The sequence below is a fragment of the Grampus griseus genome, assembly GCF_964374135.1.
Source record: "Grampus griseus genome assembly, chromosome: 6".
Taxonomy (NCBI): domain Eukaryota; kingdom Metazoa; phylum Chordata; class Mammalia; order Artiodactyla; family Delphinidae; genus Grampus; species Grampus griseus.
The window spans coordinates 38,639,006-38,653,871 of record NC_139000.1 but is presented as its reverse complement, the minus strand read 5'-3'; the positions used below and the strand labels follow the sequence as shown (position 1 = coordinate 38,653,871).

The 14,866-nt window shown below is 38.9% G+C and overlaps 1 protein-coding gene and 1 long non-coding RNA gene across 2 annotated transcripts in view; one reads left to right on the top strand and one right to left on the bottom strand.

Moving 5' to 3' along the window:
- Positions 1-14,866, top strand: part of LOC309823820 — a 105,355-nt gene that overhangs the window by 67,614 nt on the left and 22,875 nt on the right. The window lies entirely within an intron of this gene.
- Positions 9,162-10,557, bottom strand: LOC309823710 (heat shock protein 75 kDa, mitochondrial-like; the record flags this gene model as incomplete). Its single annotated transcript, XM_082656254.1, is given in 2 exon segments — positions 9,162-9,768; positions 9,770-10,557. Coding segments are annotated over 2 exon segments (1,395 nt in total).

Here is a 14,866-nt window from a genome sequence, read left to right as displayed (position 1 = left end):
GAAAAGAATTGAAGACAATCTCAGAGACCTCTGGGACAACACTAAATGCACCAACATTCAAATTATATGAGTCTCAGAAGAAGAAGAGAAAAAGAAAGGGTCTGGGAAAATATTTGAAGAGATTATAGTGGAAAACTTCCCTAACATGGGAAAGGAAGTAGTCACCCAAGTCCAGGAAGCACAGAGAGTCCAATACAGGATAAACTCTACGAAAAACACACCAAGGCACATATTAATCAAACTAACAAAAATTAAATTCAAAGAAAAAATATTAAAAGCAACAAGGGAAAAACAAAAAATAACATACAAAGGAATCCCCATAAGGTTATCAGCTGATTTTTCAGTGGAAACTCTGCAGGCCAGAAGGGAGTGGCAGGAAATACTTAAAGTGATGAAAGAGAAAACCTATAACCAAGATTACTCTACCCAGCAAGGATCTCATTCAGATTTGATGGAGAAATTAAAACCTTTACAGACAAGCAAAAGCTAAGAGAATTCAGCACCAACAAACTAGCTTTACCACAAGTGCTAAAGAAACTTCTCTAAGTGGAAACGCAAGAGAAGAAAAAGACCCACAAAAACAACCCCCAAACAATTAAGAAAATGGTAATAGGAACATACATATTGATAATAACCTTAAATGTAAATGGATTAAATGCCCCAACCAAAAGACACAGACTGGCTGAATGGATACAAAAATAAGACCCATATATATGCTGTCTACAAGAGACCCACTTCAAACCTAGGGACACATATAGACTGAAAGTGAAGGGATGGAAAAAGATACTCCCTGAAAATGGAAATCAAAAGAAAGCTGGAGTAGCAGTACTCTTATCATATAAAATAGACTTTAAAATAAAGACTGTTACAAGAGATAAGGAGGACATTACCTAACGATCAAAGGATCAATCCAAGAAGAAGATATAACAATTCTAAATGCTATGCACCCAACATAGGAGCACCTCAATACATAAGGCAAATGCTAACAACCATGAAAGGAGAAATCGACAGTAACACAATAATAGTAGGGGACTTTAACACCCCACTTACACCGATGGACACATCATCCAAACAAAATAAATAAGGAAACACAACCTTTAAATGACATAATAGACCAGATATATCTACTTGATATTTATAGAATATTCCACCCAAAAGTGGCAGAATACACTTGCTTTTCAAGTGCACATGGAACATTCTCCAGGATAGATCACATCTTGGGTCACAAATCAAGGCTCGGAAAATTTAAGAAAATTGAAATCATATCAAGTATCTTTTCTGACCACAATGCTATGAGATTGGAAATCAACTACAGGAAAAAAACTGTAAAAAACACAAATACATGGAGGCTAAACAGTGTGCTACTAAATAACCAAGAGATCACTGAAGAAATCAAAGAAGAAATAAAAAGATACATAGAAACAAATGACAATGAAAACACGATGACCCAAAACCTCTGGGATGCAGCAAAAGCAGTTCTAAGAGGGAAGTTTATAGCAATTCAATCTCAGCTCAAAAAACAAGAAAAATCTCAAATAAACAATCTAACCCTACACTTAAAACAACTAGAGAAAGAAGAACAAAGAAAACCCGAAGTCAGGAGAAGGAAATAAATCATAAAGATCAGAGAAGAAATAAATGAAATAGAAATGAAGAAAATAATAACAAAGATCAATAAAACTAAAAGCTGGTTCTTTGAGAAGATAAACAAAATTGATAAACTCTTAGCCAGACTCATCAAGAAAAATAGGGAGAGGACGCAAATCAATAAAATTAGAGGGGCTTCCCTGGTGGCACAGTGGTTGGGAGTCTGCCTGCCAATGCAGGGGACATGGGTTCGAGCCCTGGTCTGGGAAGATCCCACATGCCACGGAGCAGCTAAGGCTGTGAGCCACAACTACTGAGCCTGCGTGTCTGGAGCCTGTGCTCAGCAATGGGAGAGGCTGCAACAGAGAGAGGCCCGCGCACCGTGATGAAGACTGGCCCCCACTCACCACAACTGGAGAATACCCTTGCACAGAAACGAAGACCCAACATAGCCAAAAATAAATATAAATAAATAAATAAATTTAATAAATAAGTAAATAATAAAAATAACAAAATTAGAAATGAAAAGAGAGAAATCACAACTGACACTGCAGAAATACAAAGGATTATAAGAGACTACTACAAACAACTATATGCCAATAAAATGGACAACCATAAAGAAATGGACAAATTCTCAGAAAGGTACAATTTTCCAAGACTGAACCAGGAAGAATAAGAAAATAAAAACAGACCTATCACAAGTAATGAAATTGAAACCGTAATTAAAAATCGTCCAACAAACAAAAGTCCAGGACCAGATGGCTTCACAGGCGAATTCTATCAAACATTTAGAGAAGAGCTAACACTGATCCTTCTCAAACTCTTCCAAAAAATTGCAGAGGGAGAAACCCTCCCAAATTCATTCTGTGAAGCCACCATCACCCTGATTCCAAAACCAGAAAAAGATATCACAAAAAAATTATAGACCAATATCACTGATGAACATAGATGCAAAAATCCTGAACAAAATACTACCAAACAGAATCCAACAGCACATTAAAAGGATCATACATCATGATCAAGTGAGATTTATCCCAGGGATGCAAGGATTCTTCAATATATGCAAATCCATCAGTGTGATACACCACATAAACAAATTAAGGAATAAAAACCATATGATCATCTCAATAGAGGCAGAAAAAGCTTTTGACAAAATTCAACACCCATTTATGATAAAAAAAACTCTCCAGAAAATGGGCATAGAGGGAACCGACTTCAACAAAATAAGGCCATATATGACAAACCCACAGCAAGCATCATACTCAATGGTGAGAAACTGAAAGCATTTCCACTAGGATGAGGAACAAGACAAGGATGTCCACTCTCACCACTCTTATTCAACATAGTTTTGGAAGTCCTAGCCACAGCAATCAGAGAAGAAAAAGAAATAAAAGGAATATAAATTGGAAAGGAAAAAGTAAAACTGTCACTATTTGTCAATGACATGAAACTCTACATAGAAAATCCTAAAGATGCCACCAGAAAACTACTAGAACTAATTAGTGAATTTGGTAAGGTTGCAGGATACAAAATTAATGCACAGAAATCTCTGGTAGTCCTATATACCAACAATGAAAACTCAGAAGGAGAAATTAAGGAAACACTCCCATTTACCATTGCAATGAAAAGAATAAAATACCTAGGAATAAACCTGCCTAAGGAGGTGAAAGACTTGTACTCAGAAAACTATAAAACACTGATGAAAGAAATCAAAGGTGACATAAACAGATGGAGAAATATACCATGTTCTTGGATTGGAAGAATCAATATTGTGAAAATGACTATACTACCCAAAGCAATCTACAGAGTCAATGAAATCCTTATCAAATTACCAATGGCATTTTCCACAGAATTAGAACAAAAAAATCTTACAATTCGTATGGAAACACAAAAGACCCCAAATAGCCAAAGCAATCTTGAGAAAGAAAAACGGAGTTGGAGGAATCAGGCTCCCTGACTTCAAACTATACCACAAAGCTACAGTAATCAAGACAGTATGGTACTGGCACAAAAACAGAAATACAGATCAATGGAACAGCGTAGAAAGCCTAGAGATATACCCACGCACCTGTGGGCACCTAATTTATGACAAAGGAGGCAAGAACATGCAATGGAGAAAAGACAGCCTCTTCAATAAGTGTTGCTGAGAAACCTGGACACTACATGTAAGAGAATGAAATTAGAACACTCCCTAACACCACACACAAAAATAAACTTCAAATGGATTAAACACTTAAATGTACGACCAGACACTATAAAACTTTTAGAGGAAAACGTAGGAAAAACACTCTTTGATATAAACCACAGCAAGATCTTTTTTGACCCACCTCCTAGAGTAGCAGAAATAAAAACAAAAATAAACAAATGTGGCTTAATTAAACTTAAAAGCTGTTGCACAGCAAAGGAAACCATAAACAAGACAAAAAGAACCCTCAGAATGGGAGAAAATATTTGCAAATGAAACAACAGACAAAAGATTAAGCTCCAAAATATACAAACAGCTCATGGAGCTCAATATCAAAAAAACAAACAATCTAATTAAAAAACGGGTGGAAGACCTAAATAGACATTTCACTAAGGAAGACATACAGATGGACAAGAGGCACATGAAAAGATGCTCAACATCACTAATTATTAGAGAAATGCAAATCAAAACTACGATGAGGTATCACCTCACGCCGGTCAGAATGGCTATTATCCAAAAAAATCTAGAAACAAATGCTGGAAAGGGTGTGGTGAAAAGGGAACCCTCCTGCACTGTTGGTGGGAATGTAAATTGATACAACCACTATGGAAAAGAGTATGGAGGTTTTTTAAAAAACTAACAATAGAACTACCATATGAGCCAGCAATCCCACTACTGGGCATATACCCTGAAAAAACCATAATTCAAAAAGAAATATGCACCACAGTGTTCTATTGCAGCACTATTTACGATGGGTAGGACATGGAACCAACGTCAATGTCCATCGACAGATGAATGGATAAAGATGTGGCACATATATACAATGGAATATTACTCAGCCATAAAAAGAAACGAAATTGAGTTACTTGTAGTGAGGTGGATGAACCTAGTGTCTGTCATACAGAGTGAAGTAAGTCAGAAAGAGAAAAACAAATACTGTATGCTATTGCATATATATGGAATCTAAAATAAAAAGGTACTGATGAACCTAGTTGCAGGGCAGGAATAAAGAGGTAGACGTAGAGAATGGACTTGATGACATGGGGTGGGAGGCCAAATCTGGGGTGAAGTGAGAGTAGCATCGACATATATACACTACTGAATGTAAAATATTTGGCTGGTGGGAAGCAGCAGCATAGCACAGGGAGATCTGCTCGGTGCTTTGCAATGACCTAGAGAGGTGGGATAGGGAGGGTGGGAGGGAGGCTCAAGAGGGAGGGGATATGGGGACATGTGTATGCATATGGCTGATTCACTTTGTTGTGCAGCAGAAACTAACACGGTATTGTGAAGCAATAATTTTAATTTCTATTAAAAATATAAACAAACAAATAAATAAATAAAATAAAACAAACAAAAGACCCATTTTGAACACTGGCTGCTGTGTGAGAAATGGCATGAACAGGGACTGAGTGGAAGGAGAGATCAGTCAGGATACTGTTACCATTACACAGGTAAGAAATAATGATGGCCCAGGCTGGGGTGCCATGAATTTGAAGGAGAGACGTAGACATATTCAAGATATACTTTTGCAAGTGGAGCTAGCTTGCTAATGAATTGGACATGGAGTGTGAGGACAAGAGAAGAATAAAAGATGACACCCAAGATTTGGGCTTGACTTTAAGTGAATGGTGATTGAGATGCAGAAAACTATGACAGAAAAAGTAATACACATGATAAATATCTGGATAAATAGAATATAATATTTTTTCTACTTAAATTCTTTAAGATAATTATGACTCTCAAAGGCAAAAATTATAATATGTCTGATGGGGTTTTCAACGTAAGTAGATGTAATATATATGGCAATTGCAACATAAAGGGGAAGGCTAGAGGGACAATATGGTTGTAAGACTTTTACATTTCACTTGAGGTGGTAAAATGTGAATTCTAAGTAAACAGAAAAGTTGGTACGTATATTGTAATTCCCAGAGCAAACTCTAAAATAATTTTACAGAAAGATATAATAAAAAGCCAATAGGTAAAATACTAAAAATATTTTAAGATCCAGTAAAATGCAGAAAAGGGAAGACAGAATAACAACACAGAGAGGACAAACAAAATAAATGGTAGACCTAAATCCAAATAAATTAATGATTTCATTAAATGTATATCTTCCAACCACATTAATTAAAAGACAGGGTTAAAAAAAATAATACAGGACCTGACTATAGAATATAGACAAATTTAAAACAAAGTAATGCAAGCACGTATACAATATAAATACTAATAAAAAGAAAGCTGGAGTGGCTTTATTAATATCAGATCAAGGAAAAATACCAAGGACATTATATACTGATAAGAAATGTCAGCTTGGCAAGAAGATATAACAATCCTAATAGTGTACACCTAAAAGCAGAGCTTCAAGATACACAATAAAACCTGATAAAATTGAGTGGAGAAATGTACAAATCTATTATACTTAGAGACCTCAAAATCCTCTCAGTAATCAATACAAGTAGACAGAAAACTAGCAAGTATATAGAAGATCTGAACAACTTTATCAACTATTTGACTTTTGTAGAACTCTAAACACAACAACAACCGAATACACATTCTTTTCAAGTGCACAAGGAACATTCACCAAGGTATACCATATCCTGGGCCATAAAACAAACCTGAACAATTTTAAAAGAATTGAGATCATACAAAGTATGTTTTCTGGTCATAGCAAAATTAAACTACAATTATAGAAAGATATATGGAAAACTCCAAATATTTAGAAGCTAAAAATACACTTCTAAATAATTCATGGGTCAAAGAAACCTCCTAGGAAATTTTAAGATATTTTGAACTGAATGAAAGTTAACATACTAAAATCTGTGCAGCTAAAACACTGCTTAGAGGAAAATTTATAGTGCTAAAAATGCGTACATTAGAAAAGAAGAAAGGCCTCAAATCAATAATCTATGTTTTCACTTTAAGAAACTAAAAAAAGGACAAACTAAACTCAAAGCTAGCAGAAAAAAGAAAATTACAAAGAACAGAAATCAATGAAATTGAAAACAAACATTAGAGAAAATTAATATAACTAAAATCTAGTTCTTTGAAATAATAATAAAAAAAGGTAAACATCTGGCCAGATGACCAAGAAAAGGAAAAAGAGAGATGCCATAAATTTCCAATCTCAAGAATGAAAGAGAGGGTATCACTACAAACCCTAGAGATACTGAAAGTATAATAAAGGAATACTATGAACAATTCTATGTCTATAACCATGACAACATAGATGAAATGTACCAATTCCTTGAAAAACAGAAATTACACAATTCATGAAGAAATAAATTACATGAATAGTTTGATTTCTAGGAGAGAAATTTAATTTGTAGTTACAAACTTTCTTAGAAAGAAAACTCCAGGCCCAAGTCATTTAACTGGTGAATCATACCAAACATTTATGGAAGAAATTATAACAATTATATACAACCCCTTCCAGAAAATAAAAGAGGGCAGGACACTTCCCAGCTCATTTTATGAAGCCAGAATTACCTGATACCAAAACAAAGAATACAAGAAAACTATAGATCTTCATGAACATAGATGCTCCAATTCTCAACAAAATATTTGCAAATGGAATCCAGTCATATGTAAAAATGTACATTACAACAAAATAGGGTTTATCCTGGGAATGCTAGGTTGTTTTAACAGTCAATGTATTATTGTAATTTACTACATTAGCAGGCAAAAGAAGAAAAATCACTTGATTATTTTAATACTTGCAGAAAAAACTGTTGATATAATTCAACATTTATTCATGATAAAATTATCAGTACTCTAGGAATAAAAGGGAACTTGTTTTACATGATTAAGGATATCTATAGAATCTTGTAGCCAACATTATATTTAATGAGGTAAGTATGTCTGCCGTACCATTTCTACTCAACATTCATAATGGAACTCTTAGCCAGTGCAACAAGGCAAGAAAAAGAAAAGGCATTCAGAATGGAAAATAAAACTTTCTGGATGACTTTACTGCCTAAGAAGAAGGTCTCAAAGAATCTACAAAAATGCTCCTAGAACTTAAAAGTGAGTTTGGTAAGGTCTCAAGCTATGAGATTAAAATGCAAAAAGCAATTGTATTCTTATATAAAGGGATGTCTTATTTTATTGAACTTCACTTATTGTCCATCACACATACTGCATTTTCTACAAATTGAAGGTTTGTGGCATCCCTGTGTTGAGTAAGTCTATCAATGCCATTTTTTGATCGCTTCATGTCTCTGTGTCACATTTTGGTAATTCTCACAACATGTCAAACTTTTTCATTATATTTGTTATGGTGATCTGTGATTAGTGATGTTTGGTGTTACTATTAAGACTTGCTGAAGGCTTAAATGATGGTTAGCATTCTTTAGCACTAATGTATTTTTATTTACTTATTTTTAATTTTTTATTTATTTATTTTTGGCTGTGTTGGGTCTTCGTTGCTGCTCATGGGCTTTCTCTAGTTGTGGCGAGCAGGGGCTACTCTTTATTGCGGTGTGCGGGCTTCTCACTGCAGTGGCTTCTCTTGTTGCGGAGCATGGGCTCTAGGTGCATGGGGTTCAGTAGTTGTGGTGCAAGGGCTCAGTAGTTGTGGCTTGCGGGCTCTAGAGCAGAGGGTCAGTAGTTGTGGCATGCAGGCTTAGTTGCTCCGCAGCATGTGGGATCTTCATGGACCAGGGCTAGAACCGATGTCCCCTGCATTGGCAGGCAGATTCTTAACCACTGCACCACCAGGGAAGCCCAGCACTAATGTATTTTAAAATTAAGGTATGTACTTGTTTTTTTAGACATAATGCTATTGCCAACCTAATAGACTTCAGGATAGTGTAAACATAACTTTTATATGCACTGGGAATCAAACAAATTATGTCGCTTTATTGCGACATTTGGCTTGGTTGGTCTGGAACAAAACCCACAATATATTGCTGAGGTATGCCTGTAAAGACAATAAACAATTGGAAATCAAAATTGAAAATAAGTACCATTTATAATAGCGCCCCAACTCAATAAATAAATATTTGGGTATAAATTTATCAGGATCTGTATGCTTAAAACTATAAAACACTGATAAAATGAATAAAAAGAAGACTATTCATGGATTAGAAGACTCAGTATACTTAAGATGTCAATTCTCCTCTTTTTGATCTATGTATTTGGTCCAATTCCAATAAAAATCCTAGCAAGTATGTTTGCATTTATTGGCAAATTGATTTTTTTTAAAGTAAATAAAGCTCAAAAGCAGGTGTTCTCATTGGCAGCATCCAGTCCTTCCTGTGTCATTGTCCCAACCTCCCCCCCCCCCCGCCGTGACTGTCTCAGGCTACCTTGTCCCACGGTTCCATCTGTCCCCTCTCCTGCAGCCCTAACAGTGCAGGAGGACCTGGGGCTTTCACAGCTGTCAGTGTCAGTCCAGGGCCTTGACAAGCAGGTGGTTCAGGCGGCTCACCATGGGTCGCGGGTCATCATCGAGCCCCGCTGTGATCACGGCATTCTCGTAGATCTGATCCACCAGCAGCTGGGCCAGGTCAGGCTCGCTGTCTCTCAGCTGATTGAGCTTCTTGATGAGCCTGTGCCTGGGGTTGATCTCCAGTGTGGGCTGCAGCAGCTGAGCGCGCTCCTCCTGGGGCTTGGCCAGCTGTCGCATGCGCAGGAAGTGCCGGGCGGCCCCCATCTTGGTCTGGATGAGGACCTGGCGGCTGTACAGTGAGATACTGGAGCCCAGCTCCCGGCTCACGTCAGACATGGTTGGTTTCGTTTCCAGCGCGTAGAAGATGCTGCGGATGTTGAGCGGTGCGTCCGTCTTGTAGTGCAGGGTGTAGCGGGGCTTGTCATGGGTCTGAGCGATGTAGCGGTAGAATTCCTCGTGCCGCGTCTCGCCCACATCCTTGGGGTCCATCAGCCAGATGGCCTGCAGGGTATTAATGCGCCTTCCGTTCAGGTACAAGGGGAAGCTGACAAAGTTGCTGTACTTTGTCACCACATCTCCAACCCGAGCCTCGCTGGTGAACTCTGCTGTCTGCCGTGAGGTGGACGATGATTTTGGTCCCGGTTCTTACTCCTGAGGCTTTGGCGATTTCAAACACCCCAGAGCCCTCTGAAAGCCACTGGTACCCAGGGCTGCCCGTGTCCACCGAGCGAGAACAGACCTCGACTCTGTCAGCCACTATGAAGGCCGAGTAGAAACCCATTCCGAACTGGCCGATGATCTTGCTGCTGGCCTCCGCCTGCCTCTGAGGCGCGTCCAAAAAGGCCTTCCACCCCGACCTGGCAGTAGTTCCCAGGTTGGACACCAGCTCCTCCTGTGTCATCCCGATGCCAGCGTCCTGGATCGTGATGGTGCCTTTCTCGGTGTCAGTCTGCAAGTGAATATCCATTTCTGGCAGCGTCTGGCCTTCAGACACCAGCTTATGACGCAACTTTTCCAAGGCGTCACTCGCGTTGGAGATCAGCTCCTGTATAAACACCACTTTTTCTGAGTACAAGGAACGGGCAACGATGTCCAGAAGCTTCTTTGTCTCAGCCTGGAGCTCATGTTTGGAAACAGAGCCCTGCACGGTCTCCAAGCTGCTGCTGAGGGAGTGCAGAGGCTCCTGCTGACGCTCCTCAGTAGCCTGGGAGCTGAACGGCCGTCCATCGTGGGAGCTTGAAGCCAGGCTTTGCCTGGGACTCCAGGACTGGGCTGGGGGCCTCCAAGGACACAGAACTGGTTGTGCTCCCCGGGCCACCGCCAGGGCCACTGCCAGTGCCGCGGCCCGCAGCCGGCAGCCCCACAGCAGCAGCGTCCACAGCTGGCGAGCCATGTCTGCAAACTGATTTTTTAAATTTATATGGAAAGGCAAAGGTGCATATCCAATAAAATTCTGCAAATGAACAAAGTTGGGAGACTCATACTACTTGATATCAATACTTACTGTAAAGCTACAGTTATTATGACAATGAGATATTGATAAAAGTATAGACATACAGATCAATGGAATGGAATAGAGACTTGAGAAATGAACTCACAGAATTGTGGTCAGTTGAGTTTTGAAAAAGATACAAAGGCAATTCCATGGAGAAAGGATAGTCTCTTCAAAAAATGGTGCTGAAGGGCTTCCCTGGTGGCGCAGTGGTTGAAAGTCCGCCTGCCGTTGCAGGGGACGCGGGTTCGTGCCCCGGTCCGAGAAGATCCCACGTGCTGCAGAGCGGCTGGGCCCGTGAGCCATGGCCACTGAGCCTGCGCGTCTGGAGCCTGTGCTCCGCAACACGAGAGGCCGCAACAGTGAGAAGCCCACGTACCTCAAAAAAAATGGTGCTGAACACCCCAGTGTTCATTGCAGCACTATTTACAATAGCCAGCACACAGAAGCAATGAAATGTCCCTCAACAGAGGAATGGATAAAGAAGATGTGGTACATATATACAATGGAATATTACTCAGCCTTAAGAAGGAACGAAATCGTGCCATTTGCAGAGACATGGATGGACCTAGAGACTGTCATACAGAGTGAAGTAAGTCAGAAAGAAAAAAACAAATATCGTATATTAATGCATATATGTGGAATCTAGAAAAATGTTATAGATGGACCTATTTGCAAAGCAGAAATAGAGACACAGACATAGAGAACAAATGTGTGGACACCAAGGGGGGAAAGGTGGGGTGGGATGAATTGGGAGATTGAGATTGACATATATACACTATTGATACTATGTATAAAATAGATAACTAATGAGAACCTACTGTATAGCACAGGGCACTCTACTAAGTGCTCTGTGGTGACCTAAATGGGAAGGAAATCCAAAATGTAGGGGATATATGTATACGTATAGCTGATTCACTTTGCTGTACGGCAGAAACTAACACAACATTGTAAAGCAACTATATTCCAATAAAAAAAATATTTAGAGACTGAAAAAAAAATGGTGCTGAACAACTGAACATCCATGTGCAAAAAAAATGAACCTTGACCTGTACTTCACATTTTGTACACACTTAACTCAAAATGGGTAACAGAACTAAATGCAAAACATAAAGCTATAAGACTTTTAAAGAAAACCTGGGAAAAAATCTTTGTGGGCCTGAGTTAGGTAGAGAATTCTTAGATATAATAAAAGCAAGATTTATATGAGAAAAATTGATAAATTAAACTTATCACAGTTAAAGACTTATACATTGTCAAAGTTACTGTTAAGAGAATGAAAAGACAAGTCACAGGTTGGGGGAAAATATTTGCAAATCATATGTTTGACAAAGGCCTTGTACTTAGAATATATAAAGAACTTTCCGAAGTCAACAATAAGAAAACAACAAACCAGTTTTCAAAAAAGCAAAAAATTTCAACAGTTACTTCGTCTAAGAAGACATATTGATGGCAAATAAGTACATGGAAAGATTCTCAGCATCATTAGGCAGTAGTCATTAGGGAAAGACAAATTAAAATCATGAGATAAACTACATACCTATTAGAATTACTAAAATTAAAAACAAACAACTGACAATACAAGGTCTTGATGAAGTTGTGGAGCAACTGAGACTCTCATACGTTGCTATGAGAATGCAAAATGGTACAGCCACTCTGAAAAACAGCTTGGCAGTTTTTTATAAAATTAAACATACACTTACCATATGATCCATCTATCCCACTTCTGGGTATCTACCCTAGAGAACTGAAGACGTAAATTCACACAAAAACCTGTAGCAGCTTTATTCAAAATTGCTCAAATCTGAAACAACCCAAATGTCCTTTAATGAGTGAATGGATAATCAAACCGTGGTATGTCCATGCAACGGAATACTACTCAGCATAAAAAGAATGAACTATTTGTTACGTGCAACAACTTGGATGAATCTCAAAGTCATTCTGCTAAATGAAAGAAACCAAATTCACAAAGTTACATATGATGCAACTCCATTTATATGTCATTCTGGATAAGCTGAAGCTACAGGGAGGGAGGAGAAAAAGCAGTGGTTTTCCATGCTTAGGGGTAGAATGGTTGACTACAGCACCCTGAGGAAACTGGGTGTGTGCGCGTGTGATATTATTCTCACTGGCCAAATATCCTGTGCGTTGAAGATTTACACGCTATTCATTGAATGACCTATTCATTGAAGAAATGTTTAAACTTAAAATAATAATATTTACAGCTAAAATTATTCATTGGTTACCGTGTGTCATGAATGACAATAAACATTTTACAGGTAGTCAAGCTTCTCAATTCCACCCCATGGAGTAAGGATGGCTAAATCGGCACGTGTTCGACTACTCCTCTTCCCATGCCCGTGTTTGCCACTCCAGAATCCTTTCTAACATTGTGCTTAAGGCAGCCAAGAGCAATCACTCAGTGTGATAGTTTCCTAGAGCTGCCATAACAAAATACCACTGACTTCATGACTTAAGCAACAGAAGTTTATTTCTCACAGTTCTGGAGAGTGCAAGTCCAAGATGAAGGCGTGGGCAGGTCTGGTTTCTTCTGAGACCTCTTGCTTTGGCTTGCATATAGCCACCTTCTTGCTGTGTCCTCATGTGGCCTTTCATCTGTGCATGTACATCCCTGGTGCTTCTTTTGTGTGTTCAAATTTCTTCTTCGTATAAGGACACCAGTCAGATTGGATTAGGGTCTACCCTATTGGCCTCACTTTAGCTTAATTATCTCTTTAAAGACCCTATCTCCAAATAAAGTCACATTCTGAGGTACTGGGGGTTAAGCTTCAACATATGAATTTTGGAAGGACACAGTTCAGCCTATTATACTCAGATATAATCTATTTGCAATCTCTGCCACGTAATATAAATGCAATAATTTTACCCAGGAATAATTTAAAGTGAGTATAACTTGCTTTTATTTTTTTTTAACTGAAAATGCTTGCCAACCCTGGGTCAGAGGACACTGCTTTGAGAATGAGATTTTATTGCCTGATCCCATCTTTGAGCAGCCTTCTGAGCTCTTGGGGCAGTGTGCTTAGAGGTGCCCACTGTGAGCAACCCTCCCCTCAAAGGTACACGGAATCATCTAGAAATGGCTTGTCAGTCAAATCTGTGTCAAGACTTCACTGCCATGCCAGAGTCAACCAAAGCCTAGAGCCACGGTCGGGACTGTCCCAAAACACTGAGTCAGTGTCACTGAGGTCAGGAGTGTTCCTCCACCTCCTTAGGCTGGAGGGGAGCCAAGATTCTAAAGCCTAAAGAATTTGAACCACAATGATTCTATCACATATTTATGCACACAGGCACACAGGTTAGAAGAATATTTCATAACAATCTTCAGCTGTTGTCACTGGAGAGCAGTAGTGACCCTTTGTCACTTAAGAAATTACCATACTCACAGATTGAAAGCTAGGAACAGTCCCATTATTTTATATGTAAGGTCCAAGGAAATTACATTGCGAAAAGTGATGAAGGGACAATTAAGGGCTGCAGATGGGCATTTAGCAAAGAAACATGCATGTATTTCTAAAGGATTGGTAAGCTTTCTGGAACTATACAACAGATATTGGCTCCAAACCATCCACTGGAAACAAAGCAGTGGCTATGTTCTAGCTACCTACTGTTACCTGTATTTCTAGGGGATGCCTGCTATTCTTTAATTTGAGAGGCACATTTTAGCATTTCTGGAACTGGACTTCGATCTTGCAGTAAATATAAAATTTAATGGGGTCTTTCTCCTTTTCTTCATTCTCTTTCCTCTTCTCCTGTTTTCCCCTCTGGAAAACCCTTACTAAAGAGCTGGTGCATTTTGCAGAAGATGGTGTCTTAGAATTGAGGTAATGTACTTCCAATTTGTTTTGAAGTCCAGGCTGAAGACTAATGTTTTAGTTTAGTTCTGACCATTTTGTTCACAAAGTAGACTCTGATAATTTGCCCTCCAGGACTGGAAGGGACCCTAATGGGTCTGTGCTCTGACATGCTCTCAGATCTCAGCTCTTAGAGGGGCTCGGGCTCTTATCATAGGTGTGTCCTAATAAGGTCCTGGGAAGACTAAGTCTGCCAAAGGCCATGTGATGTGCTGGCAAATGCCAGGTTCCAGAAATGAACACAGTGACCTTGATGGTAATACAATGTAACATCTCTTTGCTTCAAGACTACACACATTTATACAAATAAATTTCAGAGAAAACCTCTGTTTTGCTAA